This window comes from Lasioglossum baleicum, chromosome 16 (assembly GCF_051020765.1).
Source record: "Lasioglossum baleicum chromosome 16, iyLasBale1, whole genome shotgun sequence".
NCBI lineage: Eukaryota > Metazoa > Arthropoda > Insecta > Hymenoptera > Halictidae > Lasioglossum > Lasioglossum baleicum.
This window is the reverse complement of record NC_134944.1, coordinates 2,231,805-2,254,070: the sequence shown is the minus strand read 5'-3', so window position 1 is coordinate 2,254,070 and position 22,266 is coordinate 2,231,805. Positions and strand designations below refer to the sequence as shown.

The 22,266-nt window shown below is 44.8% G+C and overlaps 1 protein-coding gene across 2 annotated transcripts in view; it reads left to right on the top strand.

The window, feature by feature from the left end:
* The window catches only part of LOC143216764 (uncharacterized), a 131,438-nt gene that overhangs the window by 56,935 nt on the left and 52,237 nt on the right, over positions 1 to 22,266 (top strand). For both annotated transcript variants that reach the window (XM_076440139.1, XM_076440140.1), the window contains exon 3: positions 15,349 to 15,564. In XM_076440139.1, the coding sequence (XP_076296254.1) occupies positions 15,349 to 15,564 (216 nt within the window). The remainder of the gene's footprint in view (positions 1 to 15,348; positions 15,565 to 22,266) is intronic.

Below are 22,266 nucleotides of genomic sequence, written 5' to 3'. Positions count from 1 at the left end.
CTGATGCACGCTATCGCTTTATGACGATTCAATATGAATACCGGTCTGTTGCACCCTCAATGCATCAGGATCTCGAATCTCGAATTTCTCGCGTGCCCCGACGTCTTCGGAAACCAGTCTCCATAAAGGATTAATTTACATCGGCTCCGGATCGCTGACGAGTCTCGATCGCGGCGGCTGAGTCGATCTTTGATCCTCCGGGGATGATTAGTTACCCCGGAAGCGGGGTATTAATAATCCCTTGAGCCGAGATTCCACTAATTATGCTCGGAGGAAGCGAGGTTTACCCTTTGGCGGTGAGTGTCGGTGTTCAAAGGCCGATTTTTCGCCGATCAGGCTATTTGTTTGTTGATTCTAGAATTAGTGTTTCATAAAAAACATAGAAATATGAATTCTGATTAACTTTGAACATTTCTCCAACCTCTTCTCATAATTTTATTTTTCCATATAGGCCAGCAGGTCACCGTCCCCCGACAATTCATTTCCAAATCACCGATTTCCGTTCGAGGGAGACATGTCCCGCTTTTCCCATAAAAGAACCCTTTTGGCAGCCATGTTCCATGTAGGTTGCACAACGAAAATCTGGAAGAAGGTCTGAAAAGGGGCGGTAGATGGAAAAAAAAAATCAGTTTCCGAGATCAGGGCAACGCATTCATCCTCGTACTACCTTCCCATGACCCAGAAATCGGGAATTCTAAAGGCCCGATGGATTTGCGTTCAAAAAACAGACGTTTTCACCCGTTGCGACCCTCCTTAGCATCCCCCTCACCCCCTACGAAACGTTTTTTAAGCTTGAATAGCTTCTTCTCCGGTTTTTTTTCCTCCCCGGTTCCCTCGGTTTCACAAAAATCTAGTGAATATGCAGGATATGCATCATCCCCCTTTGATTTCATCCCCAACGCGAGAGATGATCTTCTAAAATCGGGAAAAAATTTACCTGCGCACCCCGTCATTTCTACTGTCTCTTTCTTTCTCTCTCTCTCTCTTTTTAGCACGATGTAGGTTCTCCTTGCTAACGGAAAAAAAACTCAGCGTCGAATTTCACCCCAAAATAACGCTTTTTCACACAGTTTTTACCAGCTGTGGGGGGCAAGATCCCCGCAAAAGGGGGTCGTTCATTTTTAAGAGCAGACACCGGATTCTCTGGCACTATAACGAAATTTCTCATGCCTCTGAAATTGATGGAGAACGATGAACTTCTTCGTGGAGGCTGCTAGTCGTATATTTTAGGGTTGACAGGGTTTTGAAATTTTTTCGGAAGCTTTTTTTTCGGCGAAGAATCACGACCACGATCATGCCGGTGGACATTCAGTCGTGTTTCGACTTCGACGTTAATTACCGTCAGCCAGGACAGCGCGTTAGCAACGCGCGAGCTCTTTGTCGAGCCGGCGAGCGGCGAGCGTCAGAAGGTAATTGGCGTGACGTCGCGTTATGTCACGGAAAATAAACGCTTCCCATACGCTGCTCAGTGAATTTCACGTTGACAGCGAGAGGAAACTTTTAGCTGTGCCATTGACTAATCCATTGTTTTGTCAACGCGATCGCGAATCGCCTCACGAAAATCCCACGAATAAGTGATATCCGGATTTACATTCTGTCAAAAAAGTACTGGGAATTGGTCAACGAAACATAAAATATCTATTATTCATCCAAATTTATTGTATCGCCTTCAAAGTAGGCCTCTTTCGAGATAATACACTTATGCCAACGAATAACCCAATCATCAAAACATTTTTAAACCCATGTCTCATCACCAGTTACAAAGCGTTTTATGAATGTGGGGTCGGAATTGACTCGTTCTAACATGTCTCCAGCGACCTTAACGCGATTGAGTTTTTGCAGAAAATTCGCAAAAATCGCAAAACACACTTGAGGTGAACTGACAAAATGGCGCACTGTAAACAAACTAAACTTAGCGACAAAAAGAATTTCAACAATCCCTTTAAGCTGGCTTTTTAAATGATCGATTCCCGGTACTCTCTTGACAGAATGTAAATGTATCCGGAAAAACATCAGAGTCAGGAATCGAGTCATTTCCAATATTCGAGCACCACGTAACCGTTCAAACATCGAAAATTACCGCGTAGTCGGTTTCGAGGTACACCGAACCAGTTCTGGGAACGATTTAAATCCTTATCAGAGGCATTCCTTCGCCGGTGCTCGGTGGAAGTTTGCCCAGGGAATATTTTTAAAAAATCGTGTAAAGTCCCACCCTGGCATCCCGAGGTCGCTGATCGAGGTATGCATACGTCATACGTATAGGATACAGGACTCTGAATGAGCCTCTCGATCCATATAGAGTATAGAGTGTGGTTACAATGCGCGACCGATAAAACGGTGTATGATCGAGAACGCGAGTATGGTTCTCGTCGACTCGGCGATAACGGAGGGCGCACCTCGGTTTTACATGTTTTAACAGTCAATAAGATTATCGCTGAGTAACGCCGAATAAATCAAACATCGCGGTGCTCGAGCAAACTCTCGATAACCTGGATGAACGAGGCGTAGACGAGGAGAACAAGCGACGTCGATCACTTTGGCCCCGATGTTTGCTCCGGTTTCGAAACACACTGTTAATACGTGATCTGTTTCGGAGCGAGCTTATGCTATCCGTCGACAACGTTCTTCCCGTTTCTACAGACCTACAGCGGATACGAAACGTATTTGAACGCTTACTTGCCATTCTTGAAAAATTGTGGACATTTCAACATTCGTAATTTCGTTAAAAAGGATAGTACAACGATAAACTCGGACTCATTTTGAAGCGTGAAACCTATATCTTCCCAATCCATCGTTCATTTTTTCGTAGAAAAATTATCCATGATACACCAGGTGGAAAAACGAAGACCGATGTTTCCTAAAAAAATGCCACAAATTTCTAGGGTTAAAGTACGAATGATGTATGTGTGTATTGTATGTATGTCGTGTGTGTATTAACAGACAACCCTATGTATAGGTAAATTTATAAAATAGAGAATCGCAAAGAACAGAAGAATTGTAAAATTACAATCGCCAACGAATTGTAAAAAGAAGGCAGATCGAAACGAGCGCCCGCGACAAACAAATATCTCCTGTAAAGTCTCCTGTTCACAATGATTCCTCAAAAATTGTTTTATGAGTGAAAAACGAGGAACTCGCGCGACCGCATCATTAATCCCTTAATCACTCAATCGCTCAACGATCATTTAATGGCTTTATCAGATGGATCGTGGGCTCGATTCTCGAATTTCAATCGAATTGCTAATTCCGTCGAGGCTTCTCGCCGCAACTGTTCGGTATCAATCAATTTGTAAACCCAAAGCCCCGCCCATGCACGATCGTTTTTCTCTTTGTCACGACGCTAGATTAGTATCGCGTCGTTTTTTATTCGATACTCCCCTTCTCTCTTTCTCGCTGTCTCGCTATTCTCCGCGGGGATATCGATTAATCGAAGGGTGGTGTTCACCGGCCGAAGAGGTTTGTCCGACGATCATGCAGTGGCCACCGCGGGACAAAAGGAGCCCGGAGAAGAAACATCTCTGGGGAGGTCGTCCCTACCTGACCGAAAAGTGGTTAATACTTGTTCCAACTTGTAACCACACTGTCTTGCGAGCTCTTCTCCCTCTCGTATTGTCACTCTCCTGCTATTCCTGCCTGCTATCTCAATCTCCGAGTTCTCTTTCTCCTCCTACGAGAAGCAACATTTTAAAGTTGCTATCTAATCCAAATATTTTCGTTACGTGTGCGCTGATTTTGTAGATTTCCGGCAAAGATGTGGGGTCAGCCAAAAAATCTGATAGAAAATGTTCAGTCCGCGGTCCAATCGTCCCTCCCTCGCGAAGAAAAGTCCTCCCTCGACATTCTCCCTCCCCGTGATCATGCGAAGAGTCCGGGGAGATCGAGAGTCCGGTCGGCAGAGGATCAACCCGCAATGGCAATACAGGCGACCGGTCCGCGGGTCTACCAGTTTTTGCCGATGTCCTACGGCCTACGGGGTTCCTCTCCCATCGACTCTTGTCTCTCCCACACGCAGAAACCTTGCCACATCGTCAACGAGAGAGAGAGAGAGAGAGAGAGAAACGCACACCATCACCGTCAATACTTACTCTTTCGAACGCGGTGAACTCGTTTGCAGTTGAGAGAGAGAGCTCCGCGTGCAGTTTTCCTGCGTTCAACTCCGTTTGTCCGAGTGTTGGTCGCAAGCGAGCCGTGCATACACGTACAGGCTCGAAGAGAAGTGGTCTCGTGCATGTTCGCAGCGATGCATTACGCATGCACGAGGTCTCGGTGCATCGCGGGCACGCACTCGCGAGCCGTCCCGAAGTGCATCAGCCGATTGCATTCGCGGAGAACGCGGTTGCATTGGCGGCCAGGCCAGCCAATCGGGTTATCGGGCGACGAATTCACCCCTCCAGGCACCGCTCGAGCGGATACGAGGCGGGCAGTTTGCTTTAAGGATCTCTCTCCTCGTTCCAGCAGCGATTTTTTTCTTTATTTATTGCGCGACTCTTCTGCTGCTTCTTCTTCTTCTTCTTTTCAGGAAGATCGCTGGCTTTCTTGCGGCCGTTCTTCTGTGGTCTACGACCCTGCTCGCGATTCAACCGCATTGTTGCTGATCGATTGGACGGTTTCGAGCGATTTTTCGAGACCTGTAGTTTTTTCTTTGCAATACGGAAATTTGTTCATCTTTTCTGTCACAAATTTCAAAGTGTTCGAAATTGAAAAATTAGTGAAGTAACGTTCCCGCGTCTCGTTACAAGAACCTCTGCTGCAGGGTTAATTAAGGCGTCCATCGCGTTATTATTGCGTATTCTCGTCTGGCCCCGATACGCCGCGCGCCGCGCCGTTTTCCCTGTTGAAAATGAAACGCGCCGAGCAGGGAACTCGCTATTCATATTCAAATGAAAACGCGCTAATCACAGGCCTTTTTGCCGTACGCGCGCCTTGTTAGGGGATCGTGCGATCCGCCGCATATCGCACCGCGAACGCTGAAAGCAACCGGAGATTTATGATCCATGATTTACACGTTCTGCTTGTCCCAAAAGCTCCTGTCTTTTAATGCGCTCGCTTTATCCTGTTAGATAACATTTGCATATGCAAACCACGCGGTTAGTTTTCCTTTCGTGGCACTGTAATTATGTAATTTATTCTTTCGAAGGAAGCAAGAGAATAATTCTGGGAAGAAATGTTTTGGCAGTAATTTTTCATTGCTTCGAAAAAGATTCCGAGCAACCAGGGTAATCGCCAGCCGGCAAGTTATTGCCCAACAATCCGGAAAAGATAGAAATTGTTGTCATACTGCGATTTAACAGGTCGAAACTCTCGTAATGCAGAGAAGCAACATTGTTTCCTGCAGTCCCGTCATAAAAGTTAATATTCCGTTCTCGGGTCGGTGGTTCCGGCTAAACCGCTTTCACATTGAACAATATCCCGTTGATCCAACGATTCCAACTCCGAATAAAACGTTCAGCGCAGCGAGAAAATGTTCGACCGATTAGTGAAGCGAGTCCTCTTTTCACGGATTTGCCAGAAAGGAATCTCTAATCTAGCCGTTTACGGTTGTCCGCCGATTAAAGACGAACGAATTAGTGTTTCGCCTTTTTCTCAATTACATCGTAATACCGATTTCGAAGCCGTATACAATGTGCACGAGTACGTTGCAGGTCGACTGATGATTTCGTTTTATCTGTCCGACGAATCTTATCGCTTCTACGTGGATCTTCCGCGTGAGTTATCAACCGTAACTCGCGATTAGACTATGGATGATTATTAGACTGCGGATCTTTATGCAAAATAAAAAATGTTTGCATTGATCGCCAGACAGATGAGCCATATAAAAATTTAATTCTTCTTTTAATTATCTTATTAAGGTGAAACTAATACACTGGTGGCTTTAAATCTTTACAATACCTTCACTGTTTTAAATTGTACGTGCACATTTTTGTCATAAATGCATAAAATCCGCAGTCTAATGATTATGCACTTGTGGTCTGATTAATTATCATCGTGAAAATGTTTCTTTTAATGTCCATTGAATTAGTTGCCATTAAAATATTCTTCGTTCGACGGTGTCATTTCTCGACTCTCATTTCGCGAAAGAACTCCTCCGACTTCCGATGAAAGACGGAAAGAGAGACAAAACAAAGACCAGGCGTAGGATCTCGGTGGAGTAATTGGGAAAATCATCGGGCACGTCATCGACATCCCCCCAGAATTGTACACGCGAGTCGAATGACGGATGCACGCGATGGGGACGGGACAAGATCGAGGAAGCGTCCAGGGAGAAGTAACGAGGTGCGAGGCCGAAGCCACCGCACCGGGAGATTAATTAAGTACTAAGTGAAAAAGAGAAACTGGGAGGAGGTGCGAGATGATTGCCAGCGATTGGCCGGGGAAGCCGGGCCTGGAATTTAATAAGCAACCCGCCTTATCGGCGGTTCCCACGTCGCGTTCCGCTGCGGAATGCATAAATGCATCGCGAATTCGATCTCGTCCACGGTGCGATACCGTGTTCGGTCTCGTTTCAAGCTGAACGCGAGTATACCCGGCCCAACCCTCGAATCGTTATAATTAGATTGCGGATGTTGATGCAGTTTTCAATTTTTGTAGGCAACTTTTTAACACTTTACCTACCGGAAGCCTATTAATAGGATTTTCAATAATTGTGCTGTACCGGAAGGAAGCACAGAAATTTTCTTTTACATTGCAATCTTAAATGAAACTATTAGATGACGTTATTGAGGGTGACTTGTTAGTTCACAATGAAAATTGCTGTTGCTATCGAAGGTTCCATTAAAAAGTGTTTAGCCTTGTACCATAGATTTTTCAAAATTAAGGAAGTAGTCTTTGTAGATCTAAACTAAATAAAAATCGTACTAAATTCTGTGAAATATTATTTTCCAGCATTTTGCTCTGCAAGATCCGCGGTCTAGTCATAATTAATCGGCGGAACGTGAATACTTTCTTCGCTGCTTGTCGTTAATTGGATTTTGGAAGCTTTGACCAGCATAAAAAATTCGACTACCTTAGAACAACCGTCTACAACGTTCCTCTCAAAATATCAAAGATGTCGGCTCGCGAGTTGAACGGGGTGTAAGGGGTGTCGTCAGTTAGGGGTGCGGTAACGAGGGAAAGGGGAAGGAGGGTCGATTTTAAAATCACAATGGCAGACACACGTCTCTCTGCTCACCCCAAAAAGCCGGCTGGCTCCGTCCGTTCGGCCTCTCCCCGTCGCGTCGCGTCGAAGCATCTGCGTCTGTTCCGCTCCTAAACGCTTCTTCCTGCACGCTTATGGTTGCCGGCGGTGTGTCAGTGTGCGCGATGGAGAAGAGAAAGGTGTGCGGGCACGGGCGAAGCACGCGTTTCCGAGGATTCCGCAGGAATACAACCCCTGCGCCGCGTCGCGCCGGCACCTCTCGTGCCAATCGCAGGGAAGGGGAGAGATGCCACCCCTTCCTCAAACATTTTAAACTTTTTTCCCCCAGAGAACACACCCCTCTCCCGGAACGTTGTCTCCGCGATTTAACGACCCACGACTTTTCTACGGGGAGGGTCGCTACGGGGTGGCTTCGTGCCGTTACGATTTTTTATTTCGATTTTTCCGATCAGCAAAATATTTCCGTGAACAATGAAAGCAAATGCAATACTACTAGTAGTCATACATAAAGAAAAAATATTAGTGTAAAAGTTATAATTCGAAGCAAATCTCTGGTATTGCAATAAATTACCCACAATTTTTATTGATACGTGTGGAAAACAATGGTTTTAGGTTGAAAAAGATAACCTCTAAAATTTTAAGTCTCTAACCCTTCGCATAAGGATGATATGAGGGTAAATATCCTTAACTGTATCATTTTTTTTCTCGGTTGTTAATTATGATATTCAGATTTTAAAAAAACGAAAATACTCGTACTTAACTCCTTCATATCATACATCTTTTTTCACCATTGTGATCAAATTATTAAGGGCAGAAAAAATTAATTTAATTTTTTAGCGGTGGGAATTGCAAGCAACCCTTGGAGTGACCACTTCCAAAAAATTCAATAACAATGTTCTGTTGCTTATCTAACATACTTATAAAAAAGTTTCAAGATGGTCGGATTGGTGGAACATAGTTAAATGTTTAGATCAAATGAAATTCGTCATTATAATGGTATAATGTACAGTGCAGTGTTTCTTACGACTCCAATTAATAATTCTTATCTGGATATTAAGTCCCTTCTTGATCAATTATTTCTTTTTAAACGCGACGCATAACATTACATAAGTAGTATACATATGTATGTATAGTTTTATATGTGTTTATATATATTATACATATAGAAAAGGTTATTTCCAAAAATTCAAAGTGTTTCTTTCATAAATCAGATGCGCTGTATCAAATGGTGATATTTTTCACTTCCGGTTTCGGCCGGAAATAGGTGATTGAGACCGGAAGTTACATTTTTTCAATTTGGAACATGGTATTTTTTATCACGGATTCGGATTTTATGCGAAAAAACAAGAAACTTTTGTCTGAAACATTTTTTCAAAAAATGTTATTTTATGTCTTTATGTAACCTTCAAAATGAGTCTTGTCGAAATAATGTTTTCACTATCGGCTCTTGGCATAACCCAGAAAGATGCCAGAAAGATAGCAAAAGATCATCGAACAAAGTGGAAAATATTTTATTGATCAAAGTTCATTGCTTGCATAAAAAAATTTGGGCTATATTCCACAGATAGGGGAATGCAAAAGACTGTTCCGGCTAGACTGTTTGACAGAGTATCGTGTTTTCGTCCCCGAGATCGAACACTATATTTAACCTCAACGGCAGACAACCTGATACACGGCAAGGGGTGTTTCTCGCTTTTCGAAATTCTACTTTTGTGCTCGAGTTCGAGCTATTTCCGTGACGCTCCATAGGGATGCTCGACACGGTACGTCGACTGCGACCCGCAGGCATAAACATTCAGCTGTACTCACAAGAGAATCGAGAACGGGCCCTGTGTCTCTGTTGAGAAAAAAAACCGACGCATTCGCAGTGGGTTCCGATGCCACAATCGATGCTTTTAGAAATGAAACACTATGTCTCTTTTCGGAGATCCGTTACAACTGTTGGATTCGTCGAATTGGCTTTCGATCTGCTGTTGCATCGAAAAAACTGGACCGTTTTACATGAATGTGGTACATTTATCTTTTGCATTCTTCTTTGAGGTATGTACATCCTCGAATGTGACAGAAACTCGCGTCATTGTGAAAAATTTTGAAAGATCTTGCCAGTTCTCATTGTAGGGATGGCATTGGAGAAAGGTTTTACGGGTGGCTTCGAAGAAGAATCTTAGGGGTGGTATTGAAGAAGGGTTGCAGAGACCTCCCTCGGTTTTAAACTCCAACAAAATGGCGTCGGTCACATGCAGATTGGCTAGGTGTCGGTCGAAAGGAGTTATGGCAAAGGGTGGTTTCTCTCGGAGGGCGGTTTCGCGCTTGCGCTCACAACCCTTCCCTCTTCCACCCCTTTCAATCTCTAACCTAAAATCTCTTTCATTATTCACGCTTTTTATTGGGTACCTGTACCGAACCAGGTAGGGAAATTTTACATAATGGCGTCTATCTGAACCAATTAAAAATTCCCAATGAAAAATTCAAACTTCGCGGTCGATCCTCCACCGTTTCATCCCCTTTGGAAGCCTGCAGAAGTGCACAGGATTTGCATATGCTGCAATATCGATCCTGGAACAGTCCCCAGCTTCAATAGGGATTATCCAGTCGAGGGAAAGTGCATTTTGGAAATCGTGCACAGGGGTGGTCGAGTGTTAAGGTAGCTAGGGCAGACGCAGGGAGCAGGCTGGCTTTATCGATCGCAGCTCTGACAAGGGCAACCAGCAAGAAATAGGGAAACCGTTCGTCCGCGATGAATGCCGATCCTTTGTCTTTCTTCTCTGGACTGCTTTTTGGCAGTCTGAATCAAGGGTGAGCTGTCTTGGACGAACTGGAAAAAGATCAACCCTCTGCACTTGTTATCGGTGGATTTTGGGAGGTGGATCTGTGGTCCATTAAAACGAGATTCTCACTTTCGAGTCGATTGTAAAAGACACCGAGCGAAGGATAGGAGAATCAACGGAGACCAGCGATATAAATCGTCGGTAGAATTTATTTTGTCGATAACGATGTCGGTTAATTGCATCGAAGCAATTAGATTCCTCGGTGGGATTCATTAGGATGACGCATTGTAGTGGAAAATTTATGCTGTTTACTCTGGAACTAATAGAGTGGCCTTTATCTAAGAAAAAGAGGCCGATAATCACGCATGTTACTCCTACGGTCAAGATAATAATACTAACGCGAGCCACTTTTACGGGATTAATCGGAAAAAACTAGCGCCGCGACGCGACAAGACGCCAACCACGAGGGAACGTGCTACATTGTATTATCAACCAGTCACGACGATGGCGACACCTAGAAAAAGAATGGTTGCACGATAAAATTGATTAGGATCGAACTTCTATTACAGTCACTCCAAGAAGTCTCCGCACATCTGTTGTAACAAAATTATTTCTTTAAAGCTGCGCCAAACGAAGTAAAACGAAAATACTGCACACTAAATCTTTCCTCGTGCCTAGCAATCTTCAAATTATAAAAGTGAAAGTGTGCATAACTATCCACAGTCTACTTGCGCCCGACGTACTGCATAATGCGCTGCATAATGCACTTGAAAAAAAAACGTCAGTATTCGAATCATTTAATAAGCAATTTTCACAAGAAAATATAATAGGCACATTTCGTCAAGTCGAACGAGAGCGATAATAATTTCGATACTCGAGTCCAGGCGCGATTAGAAATCTCGTGGATGATCTAAGTGACGTGATAGACGCGCGCCGTCCTGCGTTGTACCTTATTATTGAAATTACGAAATGGGAATGCGGTGATACCGTCGGTTTTGGTGGAGATACGAGACTACTCGAGAGAGGAAAGCATTGTCCGATTAAAGGTCGTTCACACCTGGATGACACACTCTCTCGCTCTCTTCGAGTGACCGAGGAAAGCATCTTTATCTGCGCGCATGCTGCATTTTCGTGGTTATAGTGTTATCGGAACACTTGCTAGGGGTCCACGTGCGACGTCGAATTTATTTATGTAGATAGTCCGTCGCGTCGACAGGTGAAGTGGTGGTCTGATTAGCATCTACGGCTCTTGTAGGAATTTTTCTTGGAAACGCGATTACTGGCGATTTGATTTTTGAGTGACGTGACAGAAAATCGATTCGTAGCGGAGTCTTAATGATTTATTGGTTTTCGGAGATTATGCGTATTATACGTTCAAGGGGTTGAACAGATTTTTGATCGCGTTATAAGGTCCATTGTAGAGCGAGGATGAAGATTGTTTGTTTTCGAACAGAGGGGAATCCGAGGGACTATTTTAATTCGAGTGGCCGCGCGAATCCGTAGCAATTTATTTATTGGAGAAAGTGCTCGAGGGCTATCCCCGTCCAGCCAGGCGGCGCTTCGCCTGTCCTAAGCAGGATTCAATTTGGCCACTGCCCACGATTCCACCTTCAAAGAGGAATCACCATCCTATATAGCCCGGGCCGCCCTCGTCGACGTGTACAGGCTCGGTCAGCGGCCTCCACTATTAATCTTATATCGAACGCTTTATCCGCGTCCGCTTCTTTCCTCCGCCGTTTTTCTCGACCGCCTCCGACCCCCATCTGGACCGTGTCTCGCCACCCCTGTGCCTCGACCTCTTCAACCCTTGGACGAGCAGGAATTTTCAATTCTTTCGAGTACCGCGGGAAAGCAGATTGCTTGGGGCTGCGCTCGCGACGAAATTTCAGCTCGACTGGACCTCTGTCCTCTCCCGGACCGTGCACCTGGCGTTTTAACCCCTTCACGAAGCCTTTTCAACGTTTCTAGAAGCGATCTTGCTTTACTGTTTTTATACTGGCCACTCTTACGTCATACGTAATTTTACATATTTCTTCTTTTCGAAGAATCGATCAAACTTGGTGATTAGATTTCGAAGAAATTCATTAAAATCGAAATCGACACATTCCGAGGATAAATCACGTCTCGGATGATAAAGAATAGAAGGATCGAGGGTAGGCATGGCGCAGGTTCATGGCTGGCCGCGATTAATCGCGCACGGAAATGGAAGGACGTGGAAACGAGCGTCGTCGTCGGACGCTCCTGGCAGGACATTGGCCAGGACGAATAAGTAATGTAGAGGTCCATTATGCTGAAACGGTGAAGGGTCTGGCGACCAGGGTCAGCCAATCCCCCGGAGGGCCGTTAAAGTGAAATACTTCTGAATGCAAGGTGGCTGGCCGTCTCTTACCCCCTGCGTCCCCCTACCCCCCGTTCCCATCGCCATTTTTTCTCTCTCTCTCTCTTTTTCTTTCTCGGGCCTCTCTTTTTTCACTGTCCCCTCGGAAAACGACGGCCCTACTCGTCCATAGGTAAATCGTTGTTATCTGGACAGTGATAAACCCGTGAATGGAGTTCGCGCCCGCTTCGACGAATGAGGGGAATGCAAAGGGAGAAACCAACCCTGTACCACCACCGATCATGAAATGGATGGCTCTGTTTATGCGAACCAGGCTTGCTATTTCCACACTCTTTCCCACCAGGCGACGCTATTGGTAATACTATAATAGAAAGGGGGTTGGTGGTGTTCGAAATAATGTTTTGGATAGTTGGCAGAAAACAGGAAATAGCAAACAGTCTATTTTACTGTAAATTAGACATTTCTCTATGAAACAGTGTTTCAAATTTTACATTTCATGCATTCGTTCCCGAGTTATGATCATTTAAAGTGAACGATGATTTCGAGCCTCCTTTCACAAAATCAATAGTTAGGCTACAACAATTTCGCCGACGTTGCCACGGACATTTTAAAATTCTATAGCCCCCGACATTCAATTACACAGCGTGTAAGCGATATTTGTTATCTCCGGAACAGAAGAGCTATTATAAAACAGCATGAATTTCGCTACTCCGCCTCTAATCTGAACGTTCCCGAGGAACCACGGTGAAGGAACGATTGTATAAATGATAATTATTCAGAATAACCAGGATTCCAGCGCAGCTCTGGGTATCTTTATTTCTCCCGTTAATTAATAGCGTCGGCAATAATGGTGGTAATTAGAATTCTCCTCTCTTCTATCGTTCATAAAACGAAAGCGGCGCGGCGCAGCGTTCGAATGCGTTCGACGCGCCACTAAATAATAATTATTCCCGCTGCGGTTGCACAATTATTCAGCCAGCGGCGAATATTTATTGGCGAGCGGCTACTTAATCCGATCCAGCCGATCGAAGCTTGCGGAATCGTTTTCGATCAGCCGAGAAATCGGTCTCGTTATTGATGTTCTCGTTCGCTCGCGATATTAGGAGCTGGTTTGGAGATTTGCAGGTCTCGCGAACCTCGGGGCGAGTCCTCGGGACATGATTTCGAGGTCTATGGTTGGAATGGACGAGTCTTTTAATCTCGTGGTGTTTGCATGCACCCCCGGACCCGTTCCACCCCGCGGAGACAAACGGAAACAACCCCTAAAGGGGCGGTGATTTCGACGTCCTGGAAAATTCAATTACGCTAGCATGCTCGTGGAAAATGTGGCTGTCGGACATGGTTTCTACCTGGTCAATTATATTTAAGAGAACATTAAAGGGGGGGAAAGCTATGGAGAAATTCATGTTAAATTAGTATTTCACGAGAGGATAGTTTGCGTAATAGTAAATAAAATATTCTACTGCAATGTACATCATTCGAATGCGAATATAAATACTAATGATTCGAAAGGGTTAATAAATCTCGTTGAATTCGTGATTTTGTAAGAAGCCGGCTTGCAGTTAATAGAACATTATAAATATGAAAACACAGTATCGTATGCAACCACTGGAACGTATTAATGTTTTCAGTAGTATACTTTATTCTGATGCAATTAAAGAGACTATTCCGGCGTACATTTTCCTAATAAATACGAATAATGCAAAGGATAAATAAATGTCTTAACAAATTGGTATTTTTAAATTTAAAAAGCCGTGTGTGCTCTTTACCACTCCTGAAGTGTGCAATGACTATTCAACATTCCAGCGTATCGCAGAATTTATTTAATTGTCTGCAAATAATTACAAGCTAAGATGGAGTCGTAGCAGCCTACTGGAAGTTGGCATACGGAACAATAATGGTGGTCCACGGAGGAGGTCAGCGCCATTCTCTGATGATATTGATTAGCCGACGCCCTTAGTTAGCGCCGGCTACACTTTCTTCTGCTTTTCCTCTCGCTCTTGTTCCTCTCTGTAAACGTTTCCCTCCGCAACCCCCAGCAAACCCCTAGCCCTGGAACATTTCCCACCCCCCCTCTCTCTCTCTCTCTCTCGACGAAACTTTCTCTTCTTCTCCATCTTCTCTCCCTCGTTAGCGAAAGAGATGGGGTGCGAGAAGCTGATGGAGAGAGACGGGCTCAGACTCTGCGACTAAATCATTCATCAAGCAAATAATACCGAGTCTGAGTCACGGCTCACGCACGCGGGGGTGGAATATTTGCGTGTTTCCTTCGATGCGTCATTTACAGGGTGGCTGGAAAATCTGCAGTTGGCGAAAACACCCTGAGAGAAAATGTTTCCCGAAATATTCAAACAGATATTTTGTGCTCGTATTTCTATTTGTAATTTTTATATAGCGATAAGGCAGGACCATTTTTGTATATACGAAATTTGAGTGATCATTATCAGTGTTCGTTAGCAATTCTGTTCGGAAAAATTCGATACACCCTGTAGGTACAAGGGAGCCACTCTCCAGGCTCGGTGTAATTAGACCCTGCATCGTGGCGCGGCATCCAGAGGCAGGCATTGTTCCCAGAAATTAAGGGAAACGGGGGAAAAGCCGGGAAAACTGGCAGGAATAGGGGATTCGTAGGGGTTGCTAATTACGCCGGAGCCCGTCAAGGGGGAGGAAGCCATTTTCTGCGCAGACACAAAGACCCCCGATGCGAGTTATACTAATACAGAATCAGGGAGGGGGGAATTTGTTTCGGGGAAACTACTTTTGCAATTTGATCCTGCGCTTTGATAACGCTACGCCGCGGCCGGCGATGCCGCGAATAATTTCTCGCCGGTCGTTTTCGCTGCGAACTTTCTCTCTCCCCGTTGCCTGCGAGTTTTCTTCATCGAGATTCCTCGGTATACATGTCGAAATTTGTAAATATACCGCGGCGCCTGGTAATATTTCGAATTTCTATTTTAACCCAGATATTATTAGTCGGCAGTCTTTTAATAGGTCGTTTGAGTAGCGGTTGCCTGTGTTTTTTTTTTTGCTCATGTTTGGCGGTATTGAGAAAGGGTTGAGCAACCGTGTGAGCGAATTAATAACCGTGTATCGTTCTCTTCCTGCAGGTAAAGTTTGGATAGGCGATAACGAGGTCGCGTGGCGAACAGAGCAGTCTTTCAAGAGGACCTCACCCCTAAATCCCTGTGCTACCACGACTACGACGACGACAGGTGGTGGAACACCGGCACTCCCCCACCTGTCGCCACCCATAGCCGCCCCCATAACCACCCCCGATCACAGAAGCCCCAATAGCCTCCACGTGAAACTCGGCATCTCTCCTGGTGAGTACCAAAATTACAATTAAAATATATATTCCTAACATAATAGAAATATTCCTAAAGCGAAAAAATTAAATTTCTGACGGAAAAGAGTTCAACTAAAAAATAAGTATAGAAACAGCGAAAATTTTCGAATGGTATATACAGGGTGTCCCGAATTTAAATGGCTAAACTTCAGGAGCGTGTAGGGGACCGAAAAACTAAGACAAAAAGTCTTTTAGAGATTTGCTCGTTTTTGCTTCGTTTTGGAGAAAATCGCGAAAAAAGAAACAAAACAGGTTTCCATTTTTGTACTTATTTATTTACATTTTATCTACGTTATCATCTATTTAACCCCTTAACCTACAACTACGGACATAGCCCGTAGTATGATGATCGGGCCAAACGTGAATATTACGGGCGTAGCCCGTAAAGTGGAAAGTAAATCGTAGATTAAGGGGTTAATGTAGATATTGTTCAAAATGTTGCCCTCTTGCAGCAATGCAAGCATTACATCTAGCACCGACTTGATAAATTGCAGCTAAACATTGTTTTGATGATATTTGGTGCACTGCATCTATGATTCGGTCATTGCTCTCTTGAATTGATTGGCACCGAGTAAACTTTCATACATGCAGTGCACCAAATATCACCACAACAATGTTTCGCTGCAATTTATCAAGTCAGTGCTAGATGTGATGCTTGCATTGCTGCAACAGGGCAACATTTTTAACAATATCTACATTAAATAGATGATAACGTAAATAAAATGTAAATAAATAAGTACAAAAATGAAAACCTGTTTTGTTTCTTTTTTCGCGATTTTCTCGAAAACGAAGCAAAAACGAGCAAATCTCTAAAAGACTTTTTGTCTTAGTTTTCCGGTCCCCTACACGCTCCTGAAGTTTTGCCATTTAAATTCGGGACACCCTGTATAATCTGTTCCCTTTAAATTATAGTTTAGAGGATTCAGAATGGGGTTAAGTATTTTTTAAAAATGGAATAGAGAGTATGAACAGATCGAGATTACAGTACAGTGCAAAGACAGACGGTAAAGTGAACCGTAGCACGGGCTTGCCTAAAGGCGAGCCTCTTTAAATAATGCAATAAGCTTGATGTCATTTGCCGGACAATGGGGCGAGTTCCTTTTACGGGAAGGTCCAGCGAAATTGCCCTTTGCAGGTGCGTGCTTCCGACCCTCGACAAAACGTGACTCCACCAATCACGATCCTCTGATTCGCGACGCCTTTGTCTTCATCTGATGCATCGATAATAAGAAACGATAACAATTATCCTTTTTACCTCTTCCGCCGCGCCGATAACATCTGGACAATTTTATTCGCACCGTCGCGTCGCGTCGCGTGGCTAATATACTTTTTATTACCTCCTCCAATTTAACGAATCGTCGATTCGAATGCTAAAAAGTTCTGCTCCCCCTTCTGCATCCCGTAGAATAATCCTGGAGATGATTAATCAGGAAAAATTTATTAAAATCTCAGATGCATCCAATTTTTTCCAGTTACTTAACAACAATTACCTACCGGTGAAAGTCTATGGTTCATGGTTGAAGATTTTTTAATAGAATCCTTCAGTAGCAACAGCAATTTTAATCATAAACCAACAACTCACCCTCAATAACAAAATCCAATAATTTCCTTCGGGATTATTGCGTAAAAGAAGATTTTTAAGCTTCCGTTTGGTGCTGCACGATTATTGAAAAGCCTATTAATAGGCTACCGGTAGATAAAGTGTTAAGAACAACATAAGGTGTCTGAAGGTCGAATAAAAGGCGTCGCGACGCAAAAATCGCGGCGTCCACTGGCGTCGCTATCGATCCGAACCAGAAGCCGGTTCGGGAACGTGGATTCAGCAGCGTAGGAGCGGCTGCTTTCGTTTGCTTAAATAAACATTGCTCGAACAATAGCGTGTGGGGGGCCCGACCGGGGGCCTCTTGGTCGGCAATACGATCGTCGAAGGGTGGTTTAGAGGATGGGGGGGACGGGGGGTCCGGTTCCGTTTCCCTTTTTCCGGGGAAAAAGAGAGGAAGCACTCCGCGCGGCATGTTTAATGCATCGTTCAACATTTCCATGTCAAACATCGCTTTGACTCGCGGAATTTAAAACCGTCTGGCCCGTGCACACACATATGAGGATGGAGCAGTGTTACCGAGATATGCGGGGGTGCGTGTGTGCACGCTGATGGGAAAACTACCCATCTTTATTTACCGTCGAGCCGACCACTGGACAAGGTGCGCTAACGCCGGATCGATAGGGGTGGAAAGTTGAAACGCGAGACTACGAAGACAGCGAGGAGCGTTTTAACTTTTGGCTTGATTCTGGAGATGCTTTTGCGGTTAGCTAACGGAGGAGGGATGGATTAGAGTGGTGGAGGTTGACGGAGATTGGGGGCAGAAGCTGATATCTTTTTTAAATGATATGTTGCGAACGTTTCGAAACATGAAGATTTTGTTTGGTGTAGACTTGTAGACTGTATAGACGTTTGATAGACTTTTGGAGGCGAGTTTTACTTGGGGTTGTAGCGTCTCGGTCAGAGATCCGAGAGCGAAGGTTATTTCGGCTTTAAGGGAGGCAGCAGGTCGAAGAGTAGTCCTTCGCAGTCTATTTGCCTGGCAAAGCTATCCCGCGCCTAGCTGCCAAGTGTGTTTATTCGGTATATCAATAAGAACGGTGTGGGGGAGCGGGAGGAAAAGGACGAGGTCCTTGGGGGACCTAGTCCGAGGACGGCCTCTCCACGCCGGGCAGCTTGATAACATTATGTTTCTTGCGCCGACATATGCACTGGTCGGTTTTTGAAGAATGAACCGGGGATAGCACCCTAAAATGTTGCGGACCCACGAGCTACGAGGACATGTGTCGATATACGATGATCCTAGAGGATCTCCGGACTGCAACAGCCCTTTAATAGACCAATGTTCCTGGAAAAACGGTTCCAGCGATAAATCATTCGAGTAATTAAACCGGTGTCGAAGGGTGAAGCACAGTATTAATAGTTCTGATCGACAGCGACCGTGATTATTCTCTTCGAACGCTATTGCAAAATGGAACAGGAATCCCGATCGGCCGGGAAAGAATGCTCGGACGTTCCTCGTGGTGGGGGGATTAAAAAGCGTATTAAAAATTTAATTATATATACTTTGGGGCTAATTGCCTGGCGGACATTACGGGTGCCGCGTTCCCGGACACGTTTCTTGTGACGTAAGGCGCAGGCACGCGAAATAATGTGGCCGGGTCGGTCGAATAAACGGAATTTAAATACCTCGGGAGGGAAGTGACCGATCCTGCTGGAGAAGAATGATAGTCCCGGGGGAGAGATACATCCGAGAACGGCAAGAAAGGATCCTTCCGTACCGGGGACGCGTAATTTACACGCGACGGGACTACGTTACACAGTTCACTGACTTCGAAGATTACTTTTTAAGAGGCACTTGACCGCGATCCTTCTTCCAAAGGCTCCTTGCGCATGGCGAGCCTGGTTCGCGATTATTTGCTGTCAGCCCCTTTGCTCTGACCAGCCAACGACAATTATATTAATTACGGTGCGCCGAAGAATGTCATCGACGAGTCGCCGAATCGAGCCACGCCGGGATTCCTTGTTGGTGAAAATTGGGGGCTTAATTACGCAAAAAGGATCGCTGTACAATGCAAAATAGTCGTCCGATTATTGGCACTCGGTAGACTGCGGATCTTTATGCAAAATAAAATTTTCTTACCTGTATTGCAACAAACTGGAGTGAAATAGAAATTTATTTTCTTCCCTGCCATGTTTTTAATAGGTTGAAAATAATATAATAGTATGTTTAAATTTTCCTAATGTTTTTGCTATTTTCAATTACACCTCCTCATTTTTGTCATAAATGCATAATATCCGCAGTCTAGTACTCAGCTTTATCGATTCGAATATTTTTCTTGGAAGTGGCTCCAAGATCCAGGAGATTATTGTTCTACCGATTCTGTATCGGACAGTAGAATATTGTTAATAATTCGCAGTTCGCGCGTCGTTCGGTATTTCCATTTTACCGCCGGCTTTGAAATATCGAGCGTCGGCCATATGCGAGCCAATAACCGGGGCTACGCGTTGCTAGTATATATGAACGTTTCATATAAGGTGGCAGGGGACGAGAGAAAGGGTGGCTTGAAATATTGGCTACATAGATTTCGACCATTATTGCCGCGTGTAAAACACGGCGACATTTGGCGCTAAATCGATCAAGCCACTCTCGCGTCGCGGCCTGTCGATCCTCCGCGAGGCGAGGCGAGGGTGCGACCATGCTTGCGGCCTTAAAACATCGTTATCAATGATCAACAAAATTCTCGAAGCTACGTCAAACTCTGAAGTCCATCACCATCTCCTGAAACACTCATTTCATTATCAACGATATTAAATTTTTCATGAGAGATTCTATATTTTCTATGTTGTATTCGTTAAAGATTCTCAAGACAATTAGATTCAGGGAATTGATTTCGAGTCGGTTAGAATTGCAAAAGGGAGGACGTGGAGGAGATTATGGGGTTCGTTATCTCGTGCTCGATTCACCGGTGCATCTACACAAACTTTCAATTAACAAATAGAAACGCCGGCTGATAAAGTCGCGGCCTTAGCCGCGATTAAGTGGCGTAAACGGGCGGCAGAAACGTATTTATGGAAGACGGTGCGTGTCGGTCTAAGAATAACGACGATAAAGTATTCTCGCCATGAATATTTCGTATCTTCTTTGGGGATCTCCCCGCTCGAACGTCGTTCAAATTGAATTCTGATTTAACTGGCCGCAGACGCTGCCAGCGCCGACAGTGTCCAATGAATCTGTTCTGAAAAATCACCAATAAACGACGGATCTTTATAGGAAATGAAAGTTGTTCAATTAATTTGTTGCAATGATGAGATGAAAAATATAATTGAAAAAAAAATATGTAACTACCGTGGAAGATGAGATGAAGGGTCACGATTCTATCGCGAGAATTTCGAAGGGTAGAGATGTACGCGACGAGTTTCATAGTTGCCGATCTATCGTGTCGTACAGCCGCCCGTTCTCATATAAGTTACGTGATTTATCGCCACGCAGTTAAGAGTCCAGATTTATAGTGACTGAAGTTTTATGGCCCGGCCGAATTGTTTCGAACTGCTGAAAGCTTTCTTCGCGGCCGTATGTTCGCGTTCTCGCGCTGGAAAATTCAATTATGGCCGATACATGATTTCCCATTCGACGCCGCCATCGTGATTCCACGGAAAATATTGAACTGTACTATTTGAATAGTACCGCTCCTTAAAATATTTTAAGGATGGAACGAAATAAATGTCTAGGAACACGTAAAAATCGTCATTGTGGATTGAAATTTCCTGCTGGTGATAAAACAAGATTCGAATCGATACGATGAACAGTTCCCGAGATAAAAATTCCTAAGTGCAGTCCGTCGTCTCCTAATGAAAACTTCGAATAAAATAGCAGAGTGGGCCCGAGTAACATTTGCCGAGGATCTAGTGGTTTTTCCGCATCGTATCGCGCGATTAAGAAGATGTAGCGAGGCAGATCGCGAACGTCCAGCGGACGCAAATTGCTTTCGTATCGCCCGGTACACAGGCCAGCCGAGAGAGAGAGAGAGAGAGAGAGAGAGAGAGAGAGAGAGAGAGAGAGAGAGCGCCTGATGGTAACGGTCATCGTCGGAGTGCTGACCTCCAATCTCACCTCAATTTGCCTACACACCGCCATTTGCGTCAGCGGGAACGCCGGAGCGGCCTATCTAAAATTATGATCTCAAAAAATCCCCACGGACGGCGTGGCGCTGTGCGATCGCGCGCGCCACCGGCCCGGCCCGACCCGGCCCGACCCGGCCCGCGCACGTCCCGCCGTCGTAATCGATTAATTATGGTAAATCGCTCGTTATTATAAATTTTAGAGGTAATTGGTACCTTTTTGAGCGGCGCGGGAACCATCGCAACGCGTCGAGAAAACCCGGGACGAGCGGCGATCGATCAGTGTTCCTTTTTTCAGCTATTCGTTCATTAATAGACCGGCGATTTTTACGCAAAATAAAAATTCCCTGCATTCATTGCGAGGCTTTGAAATTTAACTCGCAGTAAAAAAAATCTGCAATCTCGCTGTGCACATGTCTCGGTTTTCTTTCGATCGTCATCCTAGCGAAATGGAGTCATTACGCATGTACGTACGTTCTCGATGCAGGCGAAATAACGGCGGCGTTAACTGTAGCAAGAAAATAATTGATCCTCCGCCGCGGGTTTTTATTAGCCCCGCTATTAATACCCCGTTCGCGGCCGTCTTAATAGCTCTGGACAACGCGCCGATTTCTTGCCGAGGCTAATCTGCATCCCCGAGCATGAGCGTCGAACGGTTCCTCCGGGTGCAATCTCCTGTTCATTTAACCGCGGAATCGAAGGGGAAAATCGTCGTCGAGCGTCCATCTGGATCGTGTTGTTCTGTATCTTTTGTTCCCGTTGGACAGAGAGATCGCAAAAAGTCTCTCTTTCTCACCGAAGAGTTTCGAGCGAGTTTGAATATGAGAATATATACGAGTTGGAGCTACTTGGACAAGAAAGCAATATTTGCGAACCGCGCAATTAGACCACCGCGTCGTCTCTGGCAAAGAAAGGCAGCGGACCCAATAAATAATCCGGACTCCATCGAATAATTAATATCGAACTCATCTGCTCCTCGTCCCACGTGCAGACTCGAAAGATCCATGTGGACTAATC